Below are 26,324 nucleotides of genomic sequence, written 5' to 3'. Positions count from 1 at the left end.
TAGGTACTTGGTAATACATATGATTATTATGTTGCTGTGCTGGAGTATTATAATTTCAACAGGTACTGATTTACCCTATATTGCACTTTAAAACAAAAACAATTTGAAGCACTTTATAAACAAAATTATTTGACATCATTTTGGACTAATTTCATTATGTTCTTGTACAACTAATTATTTGCAAAGTATCTGAAAAACCTATGTACTCCCTCTAATGAGTATTACTCATTCTCTTTATTCCCAAATTTTACTAAACTTATAATTCTGTTAAGTGTCCAGATAAGAGATTGTTGAAATTATATCAACTATGTTAATAAATAGTAAATTTGAGAACTTTATTTGTTGCTTTTTTCCTGTGATTTGTATGATAAAGAGAAAATGCATTTAGAATCGAATTCATGTTTTATTAGTTACAAACATTTCTATAATTTTTCATATTAGACTTTAGTAGACTTTGAAAAAAATTATTGGGACGTAAATGGCTATGTTTTTCCCCTTCATGCAAAATCAGAAGTAGTGATAAATTTCCCTGTAGTAATTTCTTAAAAACATTTATAAGTTAGTGTTATAATACTCCAGCACAGCAACAACCTTAACATCCGAGGTTAAAATGACATGCTTCACAAATACTCAAGTAGTCATCTTCTTCCATTTCTTCATTCTTATGAATATAATCTTTCAACTGCACCATTCTTTCAGCCTGATTCTCATTCCTTATATTTTTAAATTTTAATTTAATTTAATTTAATTTTAATTGCTTTTATTTTTAAATCATTCCATATCTTAAAGAATGTATTTTTATTCAACAAACACTGCATATTGACTGTTATTTATCTTTTCCTATTGTTGTCAGGTCCTTCAAGGCTATGCTTCTGACTTCTGGTATATAATGTAACAAAAAGTCACATTTTCCCTTTATTTCACTTTAATTAGGAGTCTATCCTATTTTATGGGTAACTAGAGTAACAACTTTGTTGATTAGATGACCATTGTATAATAAAAATCAGAAATGGAAATGTAACATCCAAATTCCATACGCATAATAGAAACAGAGATATGTTAAGGAAAATGATTTAAAAAAATAATCATAGGAAACAATAAGATCCTCAGCACAGAAAACAAATATACATAGAGTAAGCATAGCTAGACAAGCATCATAATACAAAAAACTCCATCAGACATGAGAAATAGATACTTGAAGCCAGGTTTTGAAATTTAATCATCACATCCACTCAGTTGTAGCCGGTCCAATAAATGCTCTAGATGCTTTGGGGACTGGCTAAAATAGTTATATTAAAGAACACTAGTTCAGATTCAGCCAATGACTTAAGAACTTGTCCACAGGCTGAAAGTAGAAAAAAAGTCATTTGGGAACTTTTTAACTTGCTTCATCAAAGATGCTTATCTCCAGCTTAAGCTGCCTTTTTTTTTTTTTTAAGGTTTGATATGTTCAACAGGCATTGACTTTTGGTATATGTCATTCTGTTCTACTATACTGACAAGTCCAGGATCCCATTTGATAAGGGCTGAATGGATGGAGAAAATATCTCTTAATGTTTCAGCTTCCTTATAAATCAAATAACTTCCCAGGAGTGAACCATAATAAATCCTAAAGAATGACAAAAACAATTTAAAAACAGCTAGAAGAAAGGTGACAAACTATACTGCAAATATAAAACAGGATATTTTAATGTTCTTAATAAATATTTATAAAAATATGTACATATAATAAACAGGTCATTTTATAATGCTAGTTAAAACAATGAAGAGCTGTGATATCAGGTTTATCAATATCCAGGCTTCAAATTAATTTATAGAAATATTGTCAACTAAATTTTAATAAATACACTGGAGGTATCAAACATAATGAGAAAAACAATAGTTGCAAGTTTTCTTTTTTTATCAACATCATGTTTTATTGGTTAATGATGAACTTACATAATCAGCCAAACTAAATTTAAAAAGGATTTTTGTAAAAAAAAAAAAAAAAGTATTTGTTTTTTGAAAATAAATAAATTCAGATCTGTACAATTAGAAAAACCAGGAAAGCTGCAAATAACAAAATAGGAAGATAATAAATCCTGGGTTCAAAATGAAATCAAAGAAGAAAGTTAAAGATATTTTCAGATTCCTTACTGAGAAGTTATATAATCTACACCACTCTTCAAGGTCTTCAACTGGGCACTAGAATAATATTGATCTAAAATCTTCTCAAATAGTTCCTCTGCTTCACTTTTGCATGAGATGGGAGAACAAAACAAAATAAAAACAAAATTGTAAGCTCCTTCAGATGGAATTAAAACAGTTAAGTCTTTTGGCGTTCTAGCAATCAAACTGAAATCAAGGTTTTTTTTATACAGTATTCTCAGAGCTTTCAAGAATAGAGCCAAGTGGTATTTAAAAATACAAAAACATTTTCTACTTTTTGTAAATACCCAAGAAATTTTAAAAATCAACATCTAGAAAGAAAAAAAAGCAAGACATAAACTGATCAGCACCAAGTAGAAGTGATCTCTAGGAGGAGCAGGTTTCATATTGTGTTGATGAGCAGAAAAATTCACAGTACCAAAGGTTAATACCTTTAAGCAATAGGAACGGTAAAACTCAACAAATTAAATTTTGAATCATCCCAACGAAGATTTCAAGGGTTTGGTGCTACTTTAAACATTTTCCAGAGTAGATATGGTTTCAAATTAAACTGTCTTCCTTCCCTCCTCCATTTGCTAAAGTAGAAAGTATGAAATTTAACTTTATAATTAATAATTCTTTAGCTATAATTCCAAAAGTTGCATTTATTCATAATATAACATTTAACCTTTAAATAAGACTTTGGATATAGTTAAAATTCAAAGGGGATCATTATCAAAATCTTAGTTGTCTTTCTTGCCTATCAAGGTTTATGAATATATTGTTGGTGGCTAGAACTCAAATCACATACAGTCAACCACATTACTGGATCCATGACCCACATCTCGAATTTGGCTAGTTAAACAGGCACACACAGCTACTCCTGCTCCAGCTCGGCAGTGAGACACAGATCCAACAAGTTCCCACCTGAAAAGACAGAGAAAGAATGTTATATTGAAACAAAGTATAATTTTCTTTGTTCAAAATACCAAAGACAAAAACTTCCTATGGGCTGGGGATATAGCTCAGTTGGTAGAGTGCTTGCCTTGCATGTACAAAGCCCTGGGTTCAGTCTCCAGTACCACCACCACCACAACAACAAAAACTTCCTATTGTGGAACTGATTTTAAAAGATAGCAAGCTTCCAGATAAGATATCTCAAAGTTTTGTGTTAACAACTATACCTAGCAGGAAAATAAGTCTCCCCTTATGTGAAGTTTTACTTTCCACTATGGTTACCTACAGTCAACCACAGTCTGAAAATATTAAATGGAAAGTTCCAGAATTAAACAATTCACAAGTTTTAAATTGGACATGTTTTGACTATATAATGAATCTTACATGGTCCCACTCTGTCCTAACTGGGTCATGCATCAGCCCTTTGTCCAGCACATCCTCTATAGACATTACCTATCCATTAGTCACTTAGTAGCTACCTCAGTTATCAGATTAAAATTAAATGTGGTGATATCAAAGTGCTTGTATTTAAGTAACCTTCATTTACTTAATAATGGTCCCAAAGTACAAAAACAGTGGTGCTGGCAATTTTATTATAGAACACTGTTAAAACTGTTCTATTATTATTATTATTATTAGTTATTGTTTGTATTTTCTGTGCCTAGTTTATAAATTAAACTATCATGATATGTTTAGGAGAAAACAATACATATATAGTTTGGTCGTATCTGTGGTTGTAGGCACCCATCTGGAACATTACCCATGTTTCGAGGAAGGACTACACTATAAATGGAGTAGGGAAGGAAGAAAGTTTAACTTGAAACCATACACATTGTTATAACACTACAGTGTTATAACACTCGAGAGTCATCTGTTATTGGACTATACCATTGAGAAAAAAATGTAAATTACCTATTCAGCACTGGATCAAATGCTTCTACTGTATTTAAGTATGCATTGCCATTATGACCACCGACTGCAAAGATTTTTCCCATCACTGTTGCGATCCCCACTCCACCCCTGGGAGTAGTAAGTGCTGCTACATAATCCCACTTGTTGCTTCGAGGGTCATATCGCTCAACTGAACTCAGAGGAGAATTATCATCAAAACCACCTACATAAAAAATATTTTAAAATAGCATTACCATTCATAGAAATTAACTACTAAATCTTAATTCAATAGCTTCTATAGCCCAATCTTTTAAAACTATATAGAATAGTTTAAAGAAAACTAGAAAAAAATTTATCCCAATACCCATTTACCACCAAAAACTATTACTAGACATTTTCTACAAGTCAACTTATAATAATTTAATTAGTATTTTCACCTCAATACTAGAATTAAAAATCTAAAAGTGGGTAAAATTGGAGTCCCCTTATTTAAGCAATTTGGAAATCAAGAAAAAAAGTAATCATTCATATAACTTGTCCTGAGCTTTCTTGAAGCAGGCAAGACTAAGATTCTTTCTCTGTTTATTATATTTTTAAAACAGTAAGAAGGCTTGAGAAGAAATAAACTACATTAGGTCATATGGTTAATCCAGATATAAGCTGAAGTTTTTCAGTTGTTCTCCTACATACTATTATTGCCAGCACAATTAGATGGTAGACTACGAATTCTCACCAATTTATGTCAAAACCACATCTTCCTCCTATATATTCCAAATGATGACTTTTTTTCTATAGATCAGTTTAACAATGTGTTAATATATTTCTGAGGGTTAAATACAGACTATTATTTTAACAGTGTTCTATTTTTTTTGGCTTCCTCTAAATCTAAATGAATAATCTCTCTCTCTGGTGATTCCACCTACTTTCCTGAGAACAGGAGTGTTGATATTATCTTCATAAACAAAGTCAGTTTAAAAAGGAAAAAGAAAAAAATGAAGTGCTCTTCTCTAATAGGTTTTATTAAATCAACTGAATTGAAATAAAATCTTCCAGTTTTTGAGAGTGATCTGACTTTGATCAACATATAATAATATCATTATAAAATTTTCACTGTAATCATTTAGTTTTAATTATTGCTCATGCTAACATAAAAAAGTTTTTAATAGTTATGTTTTCCATAGCCTTCTTTCACTGATTGCATATCATTTCTCTAGATTATGTACATAAATTGATAATAATAAAAAATTCGGGCTGGGGTTATGGCTCAGCGGTAGAGTACTCACCTAGCACATGTGAGGCCCCGGGTTCAATCCTTAGCACCGTGTAAAAATAAATAAAATAAAGGTATTGTGTCCAACTACAACTGAAAAATAAATATTAAAAAAAAATTCAAGGCAGGGCTGGAGATATAGCTCAGTGGTAGAGCACAGGCCTAAAATGCACAAGGCTCTGGGTTTGAGCCCCAGCAATGCCAAAAAAAAAAAAGAAAAAAAAAGTAAAAATAATGTAGAGCAGAAGAAGAGACAAAGCAGAATGCTAAATAGGACATAAGTGATCACTAAGGGTTTTTTTAATGTCCAACCTGAGTAATTCTTAAATGTTTACCATGTCTATTCTAACTATAAAGGCCCAGAAGATTCAGTAAGTAAACATGACAAAATCCTGTTGATGTGTAATGTACCAATATCTAGGGAAACAGGGAGCTGAGGATGGTGGCAACAGTGCAAGAATTTCAGATTCAAACAGAACCAAGTTCAAATTTCATCTCTTGTTTAGCCATGTGACTTTAAATTCGTCACTGTGTTTGAGTCTCTGACTTCCTTATAGAGCCCCTATGATAATCAGGTGAGATCTAAAGGTAAATTGTGCTATTTCCTGTTTCTTGAACACATATGAGCAATTAAAGAGTCAGTATAATGTCTATTTGCATATATTTAAACATTAAGAATATTCCATTCTTTTATTAAGAACTATAAGTTATACTGGGTTCAATAGTCTGTGCCTATAACCCTACCAATTTGGGAGGCTGAGGTACACGGATTGTAAATTCTCACTGTTAGCCTGGGCAACACACAGTGAAACCCCATTTTTAAAAAAGGAAAGAAAACAACACTATAAATTACATAATACAAACAATGCACACAGTTAAGTGTGACATATGTTAGTGATAAACTCTGAACTCATTTCCTCATCTGTAAAGGAAGGGATTACTAATCACAACACAACTACTCATTTGTTGGTAATTACAAAGTGCCAGACAGTTTGAGATACTTAACATACATTGCCTCTAATTCTTAGACTAAAACATATATTACCTTTAATAATTAAAATAATTCTGAAAGATGGGCATTATTATTTCCATTTCATAATCATTTAAAGCCTTGCTACTGAATGTGAATGAAGCTGACCTTCATTTGGGAGCTGTCAGAAATACAGAAACTATAGGACCCCTCATTTCCAGATTACTTGAATGCATAGTAAGTTTTTTTTTTGGGGGGGGGATGGGGACAGATACAGGGGATTGAACTCAGGGGCACTTGATCACTGAGCCACATACCCAGTACCATTTTGTTTTTATTTAGAGATAAGGTCTAATTGAGTTGCTTAGAGCCTCACTTTTGCTAAAGCTGGCTTAGAACTCATGATCCTCCTGCCTTAGCCTCCAGAGCCACTGGGATTACAGGTGTATGCTACTGTGCCTGGCATAGGAGGGTTTAAAAAAGTACTGACTGATATTCTTCCAATTCAGTGTTTTAGTAAGTCAAAAAGCAAAACAAAACATTGCACAGCTGTTATTCATGACATATCTATATGTTTACTTAAAAGTTTCAACATAATTTCCTTTGAAATGCAATAGAGAAAAACAAGCCTTAGAAGTATATATATCTACATATAATCCCCTAGTTTAGGTATATTTCTATTACTAGAAAAAGAAGTTTTAAATGTGAAAGATGAAGATTTACATAAAAAAACATGAATATGAAACTTAAGAATTCAAAAACACATCTCAGGACTGATTCTAAAGGTTAAATATAATTTGTTACTGCATTATTTCATGATATGTGTTGTTGTATATCCTGCTACATTTAGAGAAATACAATCCACTCACCAACAACATATAAGCAACCATGAAGCTCACTAACTCCATTGCCTGCTCTTCGTTGACCCATTTCTTTAACTTCTATCCACTTATCCAGATGTGGATCATATCTCTCTACACTAGATAAAGAAGCCACTCCATCATTGCCTCCTACAGCATAAACATAGTTCTAAATGGAGAAAAACAAATATAACATATGACATTAGATTTGAATTGATTTACATATGGTCCTATAGCAGAACACAATGTGCAAGAAAGAAGTATTTCATAAAATAATATGGCATAAAATCAATAACTGTGTACTAGTGATATGACTGTATCAGACCTTTCTTTATTTGATTATGGATGTGATTCAATGCAATTCAATGGGCAAGTTGCCACATTAACTTACTATTAGAGCCACAGAGCCAACTCCTCCACGGGGAGAGTTCATTGGTGCCACTGTACTCCACTGATCAGATTCTATGTCATATCTCTCCACATCATTGAAGCATGTATTGTCATCTAATCCTCCAATTGCATAAATTGGTCCTCCTAAGGAAGCTAAGGCAATTCCTCGCCTGCAAAAGCAATAAAATATACCTTGGCATCTGGGTTGTTTCCAGGAAAACAAAATAGCAAAAAAAATGTGCTAATGCAAGTCATTTATCAAAAGTATGGTTGTTTCCATTATTTTGATTTATCAAAGCTTCTAAACAGATAGCTCCAGAGTGCAACTCCAAGAATGTGTAGCCTACATAGGCTACTTTAAACTCATATCAAATAATGAAGTAAAACCCAACAAAATAGTATAAAAAGAGTCCAAAATAATCAATTTTTTAGTAAAACATACAATTGTAAAATTGAGGGGCTAATGGGATGACAGAGTTTGCTATGGAGATCAAAAACCAAATTCTCATTTCTGCATCCATGTTATTACAGAGCTCATTTTATTACAGAGTATCATCACACCATCACACAAAATAATATTCATTTTTTATATTACAAGCTTTATGTCACAATGCTCTATCTACTTATTTTATTTTTTTGCAGTACTAGGGACTGAACCCAGGGGCACTCCACCACTGAGCCACATTCCCTAGCCTTTTTTGAGACAGGGTTTCACTAAATTTCCCAGGCTGACCTCAAAATTATGATTCTCCTGCCTCAGCCTCCCAGTCACTGGGATTAAAGGCATGTGTTACTGTGCCTGGCACAATGCTTTATTTTTTTAAGAGCATTCATTCATTCATTCATTCATTTATGGGAAGGAAGAGACTCAGCTCCTTTTAAGACTAATTTATTATAATCATGATCAGAAAAATGTTATTTTCTTTTTGCTATACTGGAGATTGAATCCAGAGATGAACATGATAGGTAAGCACCTTATCACTGAACTATATGCCAAGTTCCCTTTTTAAGAAATATTACTTTGAGGGGCTGGGGATGTGGCTCAAGCGGTAGCGCGCTCGCCTGGCATGCATGCGGCCCGGGTTCGATCCTCAGCACCACATACAAACAAAGATGTTGTGTCCACCAAAAACTAAAAAATAAATATTAAAATTCTCTCTCTCTCTTAAAAAAAAAAACCCTCCAGGTCTTTTTAAAAAAAAAAGAAAGAAATATTACTTTGAGACAGGGTCTCACTAAGTTCATGAGGCTGGCCTGAAATTTCTGATCATCCTGCCTTAGCCACCTGATCTGTTGGTCTTATAAGCCTGAGCCACCATGCCAAGCTTCAATTTCTTAATACACTGTACCAATAAAAAATTGGAATATTCTAAAACTATTATCTGTCACTAAAGCTGAAAATAAAGTAGTGTTGTAATTTATTTATTTGCAGGACTGGGAATTGAACCTAGGGCCTTGCAGATGCTAGGCATGTACTCTAACTCTGAGCTACATCCCCAACAGTAGAGAATTTCATAAACCTCAATTATCTTGCTTCTTTATCTGAGACACATCTGTTATTAATGAATTAATATGGGTAAAGCACTTAGAATACTGCCTGGCCCATTTTTAGTGCTCTGTATTATTACAGGTTGAACACCCCTCATCTGAAATTTGTGAGACCAGAAGTATATCAGCTTTTGGAATATCAACATAGACTTTACAGGTGTAACATCCCTAATATGAAAATTAAAAATAAAATATACCTCAAAATTAAAGACTTTTTGAGTGCTGCTTTAAAAGTCTCAGATTTTAGAGCATATTTAATTTCAGACTTTCAGAACAGCAATGCTCAACCGCACCAAAGTGGCTACTCCAGATTCTAACTCTACGTTTACCAAAGAGTATCCCTAGGAAAGAATTATTAAGGATAATGTTATCTCATTCATTTTTAGTCTCCTTTGCTTCTTTCCACTGAGGTATAATGCTGTGACTTACAAAATACTGCATATCTGTATGAACATGTGCATGTTTACATTATTAAGTTACAAAGTCCATCATTAAGTTAGAAAGTTCCCTAAGGCTCTGGTTCTAAGCCCTCATAGCACCCTATACTACCTTTCCTCAGCAATCTCATTCTTTCCATGGATTATGTTAGATGACTCAATATACATTCAGACATATTTTCACTTTAAACCTCACATCTGTCTTTTTGGCTCTTCAACCTTAACTTTAATCTGAAACGAAACCCACTGTCCATCTCCCTGCTGGAGGCAGAATTTCAAGATGCTCCCCCATGATCTTCAGTTCCTGGTGTTACCCAGTGATTATGCTACATTATATGGCAAAAGGAATATTGCCAGAGTGGGCCTAGTCTTGTGATTATACAAGCCCTTTAAAGCAGAGAGATCCTCCAGTTTGTAGTCAGAAACTCAAGGAACAATGTGGGGTCAGCATGCTGATGCTTTACTGAAGATACAGGGGAACATGTGGGAAAGATCTCCTCACCCTGGCCAACTGCCAGTAAAAATAAGTAGTTCAGTCCTATAACTACCAGAAGTCAAATTCTATCAATAAACTGAATAACCTTGGAAGAAGCTTCTTTCACTTGAGACTCCAGATAAAAGTCTAGCCCCACCAACACATTGGTTTGGTCTTCTAAAAGCCCAAGCAAACCTGCAGGACTTCTGAACTATGAGCTAATAAATGGATGTTATTTAAAGCTAATTTTGTAGTAATTTGTTATATGGCAACAGAAAACTAACATAACTCCATGAAAAGACAAACAAAAATTTTATGTGGTTGACTAACTTGCTTAATCCAGTCAGAAGTAGCACTACTGCCTGTAATCCTAGTGGCTCCGGAGTCTGAAGCAGGAGGATCACAAATTCAAAGCCAGCCTCAGCAACTTAGTGAGACCCTATCTCTTAATAAAATACAAAAAAAGGGCTGGGGAAGTGACTTAGTGGTTGAGTGCCACTGGGTTTGATCCCCAGTACAAAAATTAAATTAAATTAAATTAAATACTAAAAATAGCACCACTGTCTATGTAATTGCTTAAGTCAGAAACTGAATTATTTTTACCTGTTTTTCCCACTGCCATATCTAATTGTCATAAAGTTTGTTGACTGTATACTTTTGAACTATTCTTTCTCAAGCATCCTTTTTTCTGTTTCAATTTTTATCACTTTATTCCAAACTACCATTATTTCTTGACTAAACTGTTACAATAACTCTTTTTTAATCTGTCAGACTCTTTTTACATTAGGCATTCTCATAACCCTTCTCCCTTTTATATGTAGAGAATCTCTGAAAACAGAAATCTATCACTTACCTACTAATTAAATGTATTTTATATAAATTTATATTATAAATATAAGCATACATATATGTTTATCTACTCCCATCCAAAGGTTGAACAGGCTAGAGTACTAAATCATATACCTTTAGACTACTTAATATATTTTAATTTATTGTAGGTGAATCTCATGTTAAAATCAGTAAAGAAAACATACACTGGGGGATATCTTATTAACATGACAAAATATATGTGCCTCAGTTTTAAAGTCAGCATCTTATTTTACAAAGAGAAACACTAAGACATTTCCAGTAAGATAAGGAACAAGATAAAAAATACCTACTGTCTGTTTCTATTCATATTTGTTGAATTATCAGCAAATAAAATGACAAGGAAAATCAATTAGAAGTTTAATCAGGTGTGGACAAAGTTGGCGAAAGCTGAATAGAGTCTGTAGATTAATTAATAGCACTGTATCAATGTTAATTTCAATTATATTGTGGTTGTGTAAGATGTTAACATTATGGAAAGTTTGGTGAAGGGAATACAGTAAGGTGTATCCTCTAACTTTGGCACTACTAGCATTTGGAGCTAGAAAATTCTTTGCTACAGGGGACTACTGAACATTTGTAGGACTGTTAGCAGCATCCCTGACCTATTCCCACTAGATGCTAGTAGCAACTTGCCCACCCTCAAACTAATAACCCAAACTCTGGAGATACTGTCAAGTGTTGCATAGAAGGGGCAAAATTATTTTTAGGTGAGAAACAGTGATACATATAAACTCTACTATTTTTGCATCTTTTCTGAAAAATCTAAAAGTATTTCTAACAAAAATGTTTTTTTTAAAAAAGCAATGTTCAGATATAAGTGAAAACCATGATTATAGTATGCTAAAATGTGAGTTCATTCTTAAAAAATATAAAAGTTATAACAAAGCATCACTTGGGATGCTTTAATAAAATGTATTTAAGAAGGTAAAGTATGTAAAAATAGAAATTTAAAATAGATCTTTCAACTTTAGAAACTTTATTTTCTGTCAATTCAAAGGAAATTTCCATGCTGATCTACCTCTTTGTGTGCATTGATGCCTTCATCATCCATTTATTAGTGAGAGGATCAAACATCTCCATGCTACCTAAATGTTCATTTCCATCATGTCCACCTACTGCATACACTTTACCTGTCAAATAAAGAAGTATTTTCATTTGATTCCAAATAAATAGATATTAATGCTATTTTATATAAACAATATAATTAGAATGTCATAATATATATATTCAACAACTGCGGTTCACATCAACATCATGATCATTATGATCATGTTTCAGTACTCAAATGAAAACTAATGTATACTTTCGCTAAACATGTTATTCTTTATGAAGTTATTAAACACTCAAACACTACCCTCTTGGGTTTAGTAAATGCAATCACTGTCATGCTCTCAAATAATGCTTAATAAAATTAAAAAGCACTCTAAATATGTTGTTTAAAGAAAGTATAAAACTGCCAAAACAATATGATCAATTTTTTTTCCTAAATGAAACACAGAAAAAAGGGAAAGACCATATACTAATATGTTAACTGGTTATGTACAGGTGCTTGGGATGATTACTAATTTTTATTAAATGTTTTTATGTTTTCCCCAAAAAGTATTCATACTATATAATCAGGGGGAAAACTACTTTTTAAAAGTTTGTAACAATTTATCCATGCAATTAATTCATTTTCAGTATGAGTTAAAAAATCTGATTTCAGTAATAATAATTAGTTATGGAAAGAAGCTGATACACATTCATAATTACTTCAATAAACATTTTTCCTTAGTTTAATTTTTTGCAAATATAACTCAGATAGTTTATTTTAATTCATTATCTCCCTTTTCCCAGATATTCATCTCATCTCAACATTATACACCTATATGCAACAGATTTTATACTGAGCATCTGGAACACAAAGTAAACAATCACTACCAAAATATTTTATTGATATATTAAAAATATCTGACAAAAAGAAAGAAGTTCTCAAAGTTCACAAATTTTTAAAAAGAATACTGTGATCCTGTGATGTGATGTTAGGCAATAGTAGGCCCACCTTCCACAGAGATTACACCCACATGTCGCCTTCGGCTATTCATTTCTGGTCCAAAGAACCAACTGTTTTTGTTGATGGAATAGCATTCAATACTTCGAAAGGGGTCACCAGATCCACCTCGACCACCTACACAAAACAGCACACCTACAGATAAAGCCACAAGATAGAGATTAAAATCACAGCTTCCAAATTTTTTTAAATTAGTGTGAGAAAATATTTTAAAAAGTCCAAATTTTGAAGACTGGTTAAAAAAAAAGATGAATTATTTGGATAATATTCAATGTAATGTTACTAGAAATCAAATCTAATTGTCCTCCCTCATTTGAACTTCTGAAAAAATAGGAACATTAGCTATTTCTGCTTACTAACATCCTATTACAGTATGGTTTATACCCTCATCCACTCTGTAAAACTTCTTTCTAAGGTCATAACAAAATCAACCAACTCCTAAGTTAATTTCTTCTTAATGGGCACAAATGCAACATTTGATACACTAATCATCCTATTTTTTAAATTATTTGCTTTCTTGATATCTGTAATACCAAAGTCTCTCTTTGTCTCCTAACTTTTCTTTCCTTCTATTTTCCAGGATCCATCTTGGCCCATTTCTCACATACTTTATGTTCACACAGGAAAAGTTCATCCCTTTAACTTCCAACTGTATCCTAATAACTTCCAATCCACATTTCATTTTTTCTTTTTTCAGTATCGTGGACTGAGACCAGGGGTGCTTTACCACTGAGCAATACATCCCTAGTTCTTCTTTAAAATTGTTTACTTTTATTTTAAGATAGGGTCTTGCTAAATTACTTAGGCCTTACTAAATTGCTGAGGCTGGCTTTGAGTTTAATAATCCTCCTGCCTTGGCCTCCAGAGTCACTGGGATTACAGGCGTGTGCCACCGTGCTCAGCCCAATCCACATTTCTAAGCCACATTTCTGGTTATTGTTCTACAAGAACTTCAAAACCCAGTGTGTTCAAAAGTCTCTCCCCTTTTTGTCTACCTTAACAACTTCTTCCTTGATTAGAATGTCCTACTCCTCTCTCTCTATTCCTTCTGCCACTGTCTTACTTCAGGCCCTCATCAAATACTACCCAATTAGAGAATAATGAAATTCTGTCCTCTCTTACTACTTAAAAGCCATTTTGCTTTCAGATTGTCAGCAGAATAAATAAAAGATTCTTTCAACAACTTCCCATTATCTCCATAAAACTTCAATAAATGCCACTGAATTGTACACTTAATGATGGTTAAAATGACAAATATATGCTATATACCTTCACAATTAAAAAAACAACAACACAAATTTAGTATGAATCACAATCATCTAATGAACTTAAAAAAAGATGGCTAGGCTTGACCACCCCCCAGAGTTTCTGATTCATTAGCCTTGAGGTGGGTTCAAGAGTTTATATTTTTAACAAGTTCCTAACTGACTGCTAATGTTGCTGCTGCACAGTGACCACTTCTTTCACACTTTGAGAAGCACTAACTGCCTTATAGGGTAAAACCTTGGCTCAGCATGAAGGCCCCCCAGGATCAACCCTTTCTCTTCCTTTTTTTTTTTAAATACTTCATGTTCCTGCAACATATTTATACTATCATTACTTAGCATACAATAATTTAAAATAATCTATTATGCCACTAGTCTTAAGATAGGTTAAAGGAGTACATTAAGCATCCCCCCCACCATCACTGTGGTATTGGGGATTAAACACAGAGGTGCTCTACCACTGAAATATATCCTTACCCTTTTTATTTTGATACAGGATCTTACTAAGTTGCTGAGGCTGGCCTTGAACTTGTGATCCTCATGCCTCAGCCTCAGCCTCCCAACTCACTGGGATTATAGTGCCACTGTAACTAAGCATTTATGCACTAACAGGTACTAGCACAATGTGAGGTATAGACCAGGCATTCTGTAAATATAAATGAATTGAACATCTTTTCCTTAACTGGCACCCAGAAGACTATCTATTTATTATTCAAAACCAGGAGTGATATTTACTTTCTCTTTAAAGCCTTTTCTGACCTTTCCAAGGTAAAAATAACCATTCTTTATGTGTCTCACTATACTTTGTGATAATATCAAAGTACTTGTAATACTTTATTGAATTTGTTTATTCAAATGTTTTTTCCCTAGACCAGACCACAGGTTTCCCCAGAAATGAACTGCTTATATTCTATTTGTACTTCTAAAGCCTAAGCACAACCTGCCACATGATAGACAGTCAATGTTTGCTTAATGATTACATAAATGAATGACTAGAACAGCTTGTGCTATCTTTTCCAATTGATGCAACAGTTTACAGAATTGTAATCATTTTGCAGTGCTGGGGATTGAACTCAAGGCTTTGTACATTCAAGGCAAATGCTCTAAACACTGAGCAAGACACCCAGCCCCAATATAATACTTTAAAGTCAGAGAAATTTAAAGTTAGAAGAGACTTTAAAGATCATGGAGTCAAATTGTTTATAAATAAAACTGAAGCCTTGAAAGATTAACAAGTTTGCCCCAGATTACAAATGTTTAATGATATTCCTGGGATTATAAACCCAGAATGTAATTATAATCTTTGTTTTATATTTTCTTGAAGTAGAAACTAGTATTTTAGCTATACAAGTCACCTGAGAACATGACATGAAAGGGGGGAAAAACTAAAATAGAAGTAAAAATATCTATTTTTGTGTGGTCTTAGCATATTTTTAACCTAATTCTTAGTCTTATCCATAAAATGAAATAATACCATCTATCTCATATTTAAAGACTGAATCCTTCACTAAAATCTATGACATAAAGTTTGTGCAATCATGTGAGATCACATATGTGATGTTGAATTCAAACCTAGATTTGAATAGTACTTGCCTAGCATGTACAAGGCCCTGGGTTAGATTCCCAGCAGCATCCCCATCCAAAGAAAAAAAAACTGGATAAGAATTTTATCAACTTGAATTTATGAAATAGGATTGAAAGTAAAACTCTGAAAATTAATTCTCTCCATTAATATATTAAAAAGGAGAATAAATAACAATCCTTTTCATATTAAACTAATTATTTTTAAAATTTTTTAAATACATATATATTTTTAGTTGTAAATGAACACACAGTATCTTTACTGATTTTTTTAAAATATTTATTTATTTTTTAGGTGTAGATGGACACAACACAATGCCTTTATTTTTATGTGGTGCTGAGAATCAAACTCAATGCCTCAAGTATGAGAGGCAAGCACTTTACCACTGAGCTACAGCCCCAGCTCCTAAACTAATTATTTAAAATGGGGCAGGTATATGACTTTCAGCCGTTCTATATACTACCTAGATAAATTCATAATCAAATATTGCCTTTTGCTGTTGTTAGTTAGGTCATCTCATAAGATCTCACTATTTGATAATTCTATATTAGGTAGCAGCAAATACAGTGAAAATCTCTATTCCGGGATCTTCCTGAATAATTAAATTTATAGCTTGGATTTGAAATATGTCCCCCAACTGCTCATGTGCTGAAAGCTTAGTCCCTAGAACAGCAATGTTCAGAGGTGGAGATCTTGGGAAGTGATTGGATAATGAAGGCTCAGGCTCAGTAGATTAATACATTGAGGTATTCATAGCTGGACTACTGGGAGGCGGTGAAAACTGTAGAAAGTGAAACCTAGTTGGAGGGACTGTGTTCTTGTGGGAGGGCCCTTGTGAACTTGTTTTTCTACCCCTCTCACTTCAATAAGGTGAGAGGCTTTCTTCCCCCAAAACAATAGAGCTGGCCAACCATGGACTGAAACCTGAAACCATAAGCCAAGATAAATATTTCCTCCTTTTAAGTTGTTATTCTTTGGTATTTGGTCATAGTGACAAAAAGCTAACACAGTGTACCTCACTTACATTCTCTCATCTCTCAAACAAGCTCCTTTTTATAAAATAAAAAATATAAGGAAACATAAATTATTTTCTTGGGAAAATTTAAAGTCTAAAAGTTGTGGCAAATAAAGGTAAAGTTATATGCCTCCTAAAATGTAAGAGCTTTAGATTTTAATATGGTCCATTACACAAATGTCAGACGTTTAGTGCCTTTCTTTTGATAGAATGCAAAAACAAATATTGAAATACGATACAAACTTAAATAAGATACCCATCTTTGAAGAACTCTAAACATGTCAAATAAATAGATTACAATGCAACATAAAAAAACAAGTTCAAAGTGCTCTAAAGGCCTAGTAAAGTAGCAAATTCTGCCTAGAACAATAAGGGAAGACTTCAAAAACAGAGATATTTTAGTAGATCTTCAGTATGTATAAGACTTGTTATGACTTTTTTTAATGGCTTATTGGTAAAAGTAAATCATGTACCGTAAGAATTATGAAAAAAAAAAATATATATATATAAACGTATTTGCCAATTATTACTTTAAGGCAATCAGATACTAATTATCTTATAGTTAATTTTGAGCACACATAAATAATGCTCAAATACATCAAGGATTTTTCCAGGAAACATGATAAAATAAGGAACTTAATTACCAGCAGTATGCTTCCTTGGGGTAGTCCGAACTGAGTATTCAAAGTCAGGTACTGCTCTGCTACTCAAATGAAGGTGGTAGTTTCTTGCTTCATCCAATAAATCTCTACATTTTAGATTCTGCTTGACAATCTGCTCTTTCGCCACAACACCCATAAGAAAATCAATTGGTAATAATGGCAGACGAACCTAAGATTATGAATAGTTGCAATATAAAATTTAATAGTAATAGAATAACCTTTTCTCTACTTTCTTTAAAATATGTTCTCTTTTTAAAACTTATATAGGGGCTGATGGTGTGCTCAGTGGTACAGTGATTGCATAGCGTGTGCAAGGCCTTGGGTTCAATCCCCAAAACCACAAAAACAAAAACCAAAAAAACAATACTGCCTTAAATGCTTAAAAAACAAAAAAAAAATCAATCTAATTATAATCACACTTTGAAAGGTTTACTTCTCTTCCTATAAATATTTAAACACTGGTAATTATAAGCAATTTTGTTCTTAATATCTGTTAAAATTTTGGGGGGGAGGTGGGACTGGGGATTTACTCAGGGGCGCCGAGCCACATCCCCAGCCCTATTTTGTATTTTATTTAGAGACAGGTTCTCACTGAGTTGCTTAGCATCTCACTTTTTCTGAGACTGGCTTTGAACTTCAGATCCTCCTGCCTCAGCCTTCAGAGTCACTGGGATTACAGGCGTGCGCCACCAGCACTCCGCCTGTTAAAATTTTTGATAATACTAGTAAGAATTTTTTAGTAAAAAGTGGCATAATTATCACAGATAATCTAATATTTTAATCTGGCACAAAATTTTAATAAAGCATCTAACTTTGAAAAAAGTAAATAAAACTATTCCTCTTTTAAAAGCAATATCATTTTACTTCTTAGGAATAAATGAAAGGAGGACTGAAAGAAAGGAAAAAGAGAAGAGGGAGAAAGAATTAGGAAGCAGAGGGAAGGGGACACAGAGAGAGAAAATAAAGGAAAAGACACAGATACCGAAGGGCCTATATATTAGTTCCCTATTTGAATAACCCCTGTTGACAGTTTTTTAAATAACAATAACAACAGACACATTTCTGTGGTGGAAAAAAGTCTCAAAACTGTGGTAAGGAAAGAAAATGGAAAGTGATGTATGATGTTTTTTTCCAGAATAAATATGCATTAGGAATAACTGTATTTTCATCAGTAAAATAAATCATTATAATTTTTGCATTATAATAAGTTATAAATGATATTACTTTAGAGCTATTTCCTCAGAATCATTTTCTATTAACATAAACATATTCATTACTGTGATCTTGAAAGACTGTTTTAAATATTCAGACTACAAATCATTCAAATGTGACAGACTTATCCTAAAACAGTACAGGAAATGAACTGAAAACAAGAGAGTCTGGGCTGGGGTTGTACCTCAGTGGTGGAGTGCTTGCCTCTCAAGCATGAGGTACTGGGTTCAATCCTCAGCACCACATAAAAAAATAAATAAATAAAAGTAAAGATATTGTGTCCATCTACAATTAAAACATTAAAAAACAAGAGAATTGGGCTGCGGATGTGGCTCAAGCGGTAGCGCGCTCGCCTGGCATGCGTGCGGCGCAGGGTTCGATCCTCACCACCACATACAAATAAAGATGTTGTGTCCGCCGAAAACTAAAAAAAATAAATATTAAATTCTCTCTCTCTCTTAAAAAAAACAAACGAGAATTTAAGCTATTTTCATCATTGTATTACATCAGTGGTTTCTGTATTCCCTCAAATAAAGTATATTTTCATAATGAATAAAACCTGTTGATCTGCTTCCATAGTACTTCATTTACATACACAATCAGCCCTACCTGTGCCAGTGTTTCATCCAACCATTTAGAATGATGCTGAGGATTGGCAAGAAGCCACTTGATGGCAGCACTATAAACCTGCTTTTCATTCTCAATATTTAAATCGCTGGAGGACAAAAGCTTATGGAGGTGCTGGGGTGACACACTTACAAAGTCTTCACACTCCACAACTTCAGTAAAATGTTCACAGGCATACTGATCTGCCATATCCATTAAGTCTATTCGATTGTGACTTTCAGCAAAGGCTCTTACTGCCAGGCAATTGGAGGGATGAAAATGTAATTTCATGTATTCACAACAAGCTCTAGCCACCAGTTCCACCTGAAGAATACATGCTGCATATAAGAGAGGCTGGACATTGTCAACAGTCAAAGTGATCCGTGAAGAATAGACAAACTTTACCAAGTCTTCTATTGCATCACCATCAAAATCTCTAATCTCAATCAGAGTTTGTTTGGCTTCAGCCATTTCAGAGAGAAACATGGCTCTGAAATAGGGAATAACACAAGCCAATACCAGCTTGTGACAAGAGATGAGCTTTGAGCCAACCTGTTCAAAACAAATAAAAAAAATTAATCAAAATTAGCTTCAGATAAGCACAGAGCATGTATTATAGTACAAAATCTCCAGACAATTTGGATTATTATATTAATAATGTAATTCTCTGGTCACTTACATTCATTTGAGGCCAATTTCTTAAAGCCAGGCAATTTTCACCTCCCAAATTACCCACTTAAATTGTATCTACAACAAACTGATTTTTTTTTTTCTTTTTTGTGGTGCTAGGGATTGAACCCAGGGCTTGTGCATGCAAGGCAAGCACTCTACCAACTGAGCTATAGCCCCAGCCCCTATATTATCTCATCTTTTAAGAACATTTTGACAAAAAACATCATTTGTCACTTATACCAAGCATTTTTAAAGTGCTTTTCACATATTAACTCACTTAATCGTCCCAACACCAAGATGAGAAGGTACAATTATTGTCCACAACTTATTAATCAGAAAACTGAACCACACAGTAAATAAAGCATATTAAAGTAGTATTTATTATGAGCTCAACTGAGCTCATTTTCTATTTAAATTATTTTGATATGATGTATTTCATATAAAAGCAGTAAAGATAAAATATTGAAATCTTAGTACCTTCTTAAAAATATTAAAGATTGCTTCCAATAGTGTGTCATTACACTTGTAACTGAATCTTTAGTTCACATTCTCTTTATTTCCCACAAAAACTCCTATAAAGAGAAATACTGCTTCAAAGGATAGGTATAATGTGGATACACACCACTAAATTGTACATTTCTGAGCTACTTAAAATATTTGTTCTATATTCTGGGTATTGTTAAGAAATTGTTGCTAATCTGATTACTGAAAATATTACTCATCTCTTTTTATAAGATTAAATTATCAATAAATTTGAGGCTATTTGTATTCTATGAACTATGAATTTTTTTTCTTATTTGTAAGAACTCATACATTTAGAATATTAGGCATTTGTCAAATATATTTCAAATTTTTTCCTTTTACAGATTGTATAAAAATGTATACTGTGGGGACTGGGGTTATGGCTCAGCAATGCTCACCTAGCATTTGTGAGGCGCTAGGTTCAATCCTCAGCACCACATAAAAATAAATAAATAAAATAAAGGTATTGTGTCCAACTACAACTGAAAAAAATATATTAAGTTATAATATCCTGGCACATTATAATAAATAACCAATGAAGAAAATGTAATAACAAAAGCAATTTTCTTTTTTTGTGTTGGTTATTATATCATAAACTTATAGTTTTGTCTCATTTTTTGAAAGTTAATACTAAAATAAGACCTTTTAAGTAAAGAGGCTACAGGAGCATTGTAATGAACAGTTTTGCTTATAAATGTTCCTTGCCCAATCTTTTTTTCACTAATATGAAAACAGAACAAATATCACTTATTTTAACAAATACAAGATGATAATTTCTGTCTGTTATACCATATTTAATTTTTAAACAGAATTCATCAGGCACAATTTAGATTTGGGACTCAAGTTACAACACAGGCTACTACATAAAGTTTAGCATGCTTTCAAATTAAACTCAGCCCTAAAATGGAATCTGAAATCTGATATTTAAAAAAATAGTCTAAAATATCCTTTTAAAAATTATCTGAATATGCCACCACTGAGATTCAGATTCATAGAATAAGTTTTTGTAATATGACATACTTAACTAAATGACTTGCCAACACCTGATTACATGATAGTACTATAAAATAAGATTCTACCATTATTTAAACACTTCCCACCTTACCTGTATAAGTCAATGGTCAAGTTATTTTCATACTAATTTTAGTAAGACCCTGTCCCTTTACAACTCTATTTTAATCTCTTGCTTTAAATAAACAAAAATGTGGCTTTCCCCCCGTACATCTTAATGTATGCTTTTGTAATAAATATCCACTTTACCTTAAAAAAATATGTGAGCTATACATATGAAATATGTACATCTAAGGATGTATGGTTTTTGTTTTTTGCTACCACGGATTGAACTCAGGGGCACTCAACCACTGAGCAACATCTGCAGCCCTATTTTGTATTTTATTTAGAGACAGGGTCTTACTGAGTTGCTTAACACCTCACTTTTGCTCAGGCTGGCTTTGAACTTCAAATCCTCTTGCCTCAGCCTCCCAAGCTGCTAAAGTTACAGGCGTGCACACGGCTGAATTAGTAGTATTTATTGTGAAATATTTATTAGAAATAAATAGTATTTATTAGAAATAAATCAAAATCTAAAGATGAAAAATATACAAACCTGGTGTTTAAAACTAGATGAATAAGAAGCTATAAAATACTACAAATTACTGTATAATTTTAAATTATAATACTATACCTGTATGTGTCCTCAATATGAGTGAATTTCCTAACTTACAATTCTTTTTTCTTGGATCAGTGAAATATGAATAATTCAAGGTAGCTTAAAATTTAAGTAATAAAATGTCGAATATCAACATTAATAACATGATTCCTTATTTTTTTTTAAAAAAAAACTTGAAACATAATAAATCAAAATCCTGAGTAATTTTTCATAATAAAACAAAGACCTTTAGATTATTAAAGCATCCTGCTTTCACCATGGAGATGCAGAGAAAGGAGGAAATTAGGCATCCTTCATTTTTAGTGCTGATTCACATTTAGGTCCAACCAGAAAAATAACATGACAAACTAAGCAGAACTCTGATCAAGATAATTGATCTGCTCAAATATAAAGCGAACTAAAAAGGACATAAAAGAACATTAAAAATTCCATTAACATTGTTCTGACTTACAATATGAACCTACCTATTGGCCTACAGTAAATGTCATTTATTTCTCTTCCTGACTCAAATACATGTTTAACGTGTGAAATCAAGAAAGCACAAAAAAACTCAAGGGAAACTGTCAATCAGTTGGTGTATTTATATCCAACTTTTTCTACACATTTTGAAATGTAACTGAGATTTTCCTGAAATGTGTAATTTTTTCCTAAGTGTCTAATACCTTTTGTAACCCTCCTGTTTATTGGTGTATTTTTTCTATTCAGTGGACATAACATTATTGGTCATGTGGACAACACTAACCATTTTAACCACTACGTTTAATTTTTCCCACATTTTAAACACAAACGTTATCTTAGAAAGTTTTTTTTTTTTTGGGGGGGGGGGGTATATCAGAATATTTCCTTGGGATAAGATATGAAAATCAAAATTTATGAATCAAAGAAATTAGTGTTTTGTAGCTTGATATATGCTGCTAAATTGCTCTGACAAAAATACTGGACCAATTTACACATTCAGCAGCAATATTGGGAAAACCCCATGAAAATTTGAAAAGCAATAAAAACATGTTTTAAAAATTCAATGTTGAAAGTGAATATTTTTTATTTAATTTTATTTCTCAGCTATTCAATACTTTTCAAAAATGTCACTGTGAACTACTCTTTTGTGTTGTGGTTATTCTCACATAGTTCACTTCATTTCTAGGTATCAGTTTTATAATTCCATTAAGATTGTTAAAATCATACACAAACACACTAAAACGTTTAAATCATTGAAAAAACAAAAACAAAGGTATATTATGCTAAAATGTTTATATTATGCTATCTAACAGCCACTGAAGTCACCTGTATTACAGGAACTACATTGAAATGACAGTGTCCTTTTGGTACCAGAAATTTAACCCAAGGGCACTTTACCACTAAGCCACATCCCCAACCCTTTTTATTTTTTTATTTTTGAGACATGGTCTTGCTAAATTTCTTGGGGCCTCGCTAAATTGCTGAGACCTCTACCTTTCGATCCTCCTGCCTCAGTCTCCTGAGTTGCTGGGATTACAGGTATGTTCTACCATGCCAGACAAAGTAGAACAGAAATAAATACTAAAAATAAAATTTAAAAACCCTCTATATCCAAACCTTCTGTATACCATTATAAACTAAACTATATTCTAATCTTTCAATTTAATCCCTAGTAATTTTGCTCTATAACTACTTTTTCCAATAGTACACCAATTGGCCAAATGTGTCTAAATGCCAAGGCCTAAAAGAGAAGGGGTTAAATAATGGTACCAGACTCAAGGTCTTAACTTGTATTACATCACAACATCTAGCTTCTATAACAACTAGCTCTATAACTAACATATACTACATCTTGACTAATCTTATATTGCATTCACTTCTTTATGTTTTTGTCTTTTTGGTTGGTTGTGGGGTTTTTTTTTTTTTTTGGGGGGGGGGGTTACCGTCAACTGACCCCAGGGTCACTTGACCACTGAGCCACATCCTGTCTCAACTTATGCTGTCAAGTGGAAGAAATAAAGAATCTCCACACACTTCTGCTCTTTTCAATGCTTTATTCACGCAAGTCACTCAATACAATTTCACCCTATAGGTTCTTAATCAAGAAAACGACAATCTTTAATTCTAGGCACTGCAATAGACATAATCAATTCACAGCAAAAAAATTTCTAGATTAATTCTAAGCACTGCAAACACATGACAGGCTCATGACAGACATTCCCTCTGCATGCTAAGCTCAAGTGTCAGATCAAAAGTCTCAAGCCTTAGGCTTTAAGTCCAGCAGATGCACACTTGCTCAGACTGGTGATCAGATCAGAAGCCAAGGCAGGTTTCTCCTGGGGTGGAGCTGACCATTGGCAGAGGAGGTGGTCACAGGGAGAAATCCTTTTTCCACCAAAGTCAAGAGGCTGCTATAGAGTTTGAGAGCAGTGAGAACAACGAGGATCAGACAGATGAGAAGAGTTAGGATATCAATTTAGGTTTCATCAGGCTCTCAGGCTTATGTGTGCAGTGTCGGCTAGCTGCATGTCTGTTCATTTGCTCCATCATTTATACTAAATTTGGGGAGCTTCAATCCCTATCAGTGCTACCAGATTTCTCAGTGACGTCACTGTCTTGAAGTTAAAGCATCTGGTCTGGTGGTCCCCACCCTGATTCTTCCTTCTCGCTCTTATCTGGGCAACATGGCAACATGCCAGAGATTTCACTCTGAGTTTGTCAGGCTGGGAAGAAGTGACTTATTTGTGGCTGAGGGTCATACTGGAGGGTTCCGTAGGTGTGCCTGGTGAGACTGCAGGTTTCAAAGTGGAATTTTTAAAATGGAGTTGCTTAGGCTAAGGCCTGAGACCATCCTTACACATCCCCAGAGAAAGGGTCTCACTGAGTTGCTTATCACCTCCCTACAAGGTCCCTGCTTAGCATCTGGATGGCCTTCTTAAGTGCTGGTCACCATTTTAAGGAAAAAGTTTCCCTTTCCTGCTCAAGGGCATTTCTGAGAAAGGCTCACCACTCCCTCATATCACCCCACCCTTAGCCACTAGCATTAGGACCTACCTGGTTCTGATTCCTGAGCCTCCCCCATAAAAGTCCCAGAAATCCTATAGAGAAATGGCCTTTATTTCTCAGCTCTGACAAATAAACTCTCTGCTCTCTGCGTCTTTCAGTCTTTCATTTCTTGTTCCTCCCTTTCCCTTCACTCCCTAAATTGCTAAGGCTGGCTTTGAACTTGTGATCCTCTTGCCTCTGCCGCCCTAGTTGCTGGGATCACAGGGTGTGCACCACTGTGCCCAGCCTTCCTTATGTTTTAAAACCTACATAATGGTCCTGGCATGATGGCACACTGTGCATGCCTTTAAACCCTGGAAATATGTGCATGCCTATAATCCTGGGATTGGGAGGCTGAGGCAGGATGATCACAAATTTGAGGCCAGCCTGAACAACCTTGCAAGACCCTGTTTCCCAAATAAAAAGGGCAATGAATATAGCTCAGTGGCAGAGCTGTTCAACTCCCAGTACGGGGTGGTCAGGTGGTCATAAACCTACATTTACATAATGGAAATGCGCTTAGATAGCATTTGGGAGATCAAATAAACAAGGATCTAGGAATATTAATATTTAAATACACTCAACCTGCATAATAAAAACAGCAATTTAGGTAGCATTTGAATGTCAAACAAATAAGGACCTAGAAATATTTAAATATCCCCTTTTGAGAAAAATGAAAAGTTAAAAATACTTATTTAATAAATGAATGGACAAAAGTAAAGGTTAACACAGAACATTAAAAACTTACCATTTTTAAGGACTTCTTAACAGTTAATGCTTAAATGTTAAAAACAGGATCACTTTACATTACATTATTATTTCTATTTTATTAGATTGTATCTGTGCTGAGGTCTGAAAGATCCCCAGTATTCATGTATTAAAACTTAATAATCCCCATTGTGGTAGTATTAAGAGGTGGGACCTTTGGGAAAGTGATAAGATGACAAGGGCTCTGCAGTCAAGAATGGATCAGTGTCAACAAAGGGGCTAGAGGAAACTAAGTTAGGCCCTTTCCACCCTTCTGCCTTCTACTATGTGAGGACAGAGCATTCATCCCCATAAGAGGTGCAGCAGCAAGACGTCATCTTGGAAGCAGAGAATAGACCTCACTAGACACTAATGTGGCTTCATCTTGGACTTTCCAGTCTTCAGAACTGTGGGAAATAAATTTCTAATTTTTATAAATTACATGACCTATGGATTAAGGACTCCTGCTTTTGGGTCAGGAGTTACGAGTTAATAATTTCATCCATTTTATTTTGTTTCCCTGC

At 33.7% G+C, this 26,324-nt stretch overlaps 1 protein-coding gene across 5 annotated transcripts in view; it reads right to left on the bottom strand.

Annotated features, from left to right (window-relative positions):
• Positions 1 to 1,673: 1,673 nt before the first annotated feature.
• The window catches only part of Klhl8 (kelch like family member 8), a 42,346-nt gene continuing 17,695 nt past the window's right edge, over positions 1,674 to 26,324 (bottom strand). For 2 of the 5 annotated variants that reach the window (XM_046457654.2, XM_058583402.1), the window contains exons 3-10: positions 19,191 to 19,739; positions 17,352 to 17,538; positions 12,837 to 12,980; positions 11,814 to 11,925; positions 7,467 to 7,635; positions 7,085 to 7,244; positions 3,997 to 4,198; positions 1,674 to 3,054 (exon numbers count right to left, since the gene is read on the bottom strand). In XM_046457654.2, coding sequence (XP_046313610.1) covers positions 2,931 to 3,054; positions 3,997 to 4,198; positions 7,085 to 7,244; positions 7,467 to 7,635; positions 11,814 to 11,925; positions 12,837 to 12,980; positions 17,352 to 17,538; positions 19,191 to 19,739 — 1,647 coding nt within the window. In that variant the 3' untranslated portion in view covers positions 1,674 to 2,930. The remainder of the gene's footprint in view (positions 3,055 to 3,996; positions 4,199 to 7,084; positions 7,245 to 7,466; positions 7,636 to 11,813; positions 11,926 to 12,836; positions 12,981 to 17,351; positions 17,539 to 19,190; positions 19,740 to 26,324) is intronic. The other 3 variants (XM_046457655.2, XM_046457656.2, XM_046457658.2) reach the window with 3 other exon arrangements.

Source organism: Marmota monax, unplaced genomic scaffold (genome assembly GCF_021218885.2).
Source record: "Marmota monax isolate L192 unplaced genomic scaffold, Marmota_monax_Labrador192_F-V1.1 WCK01_AAM20220418_F8-fsc00128, whole genome shotgun sequence".
NCBI classification, from domain to species: domain Eukaryota; kingdom Metazoa; phylum Chordata; class Mammalia; order Rodentia; family Sciuridae; genus Marmota; species Marmota monax.
Note: the sequence above shows the minus strand (reverse complement) of the source record. Positions and strands in the feature narration are given on the sequence as shown.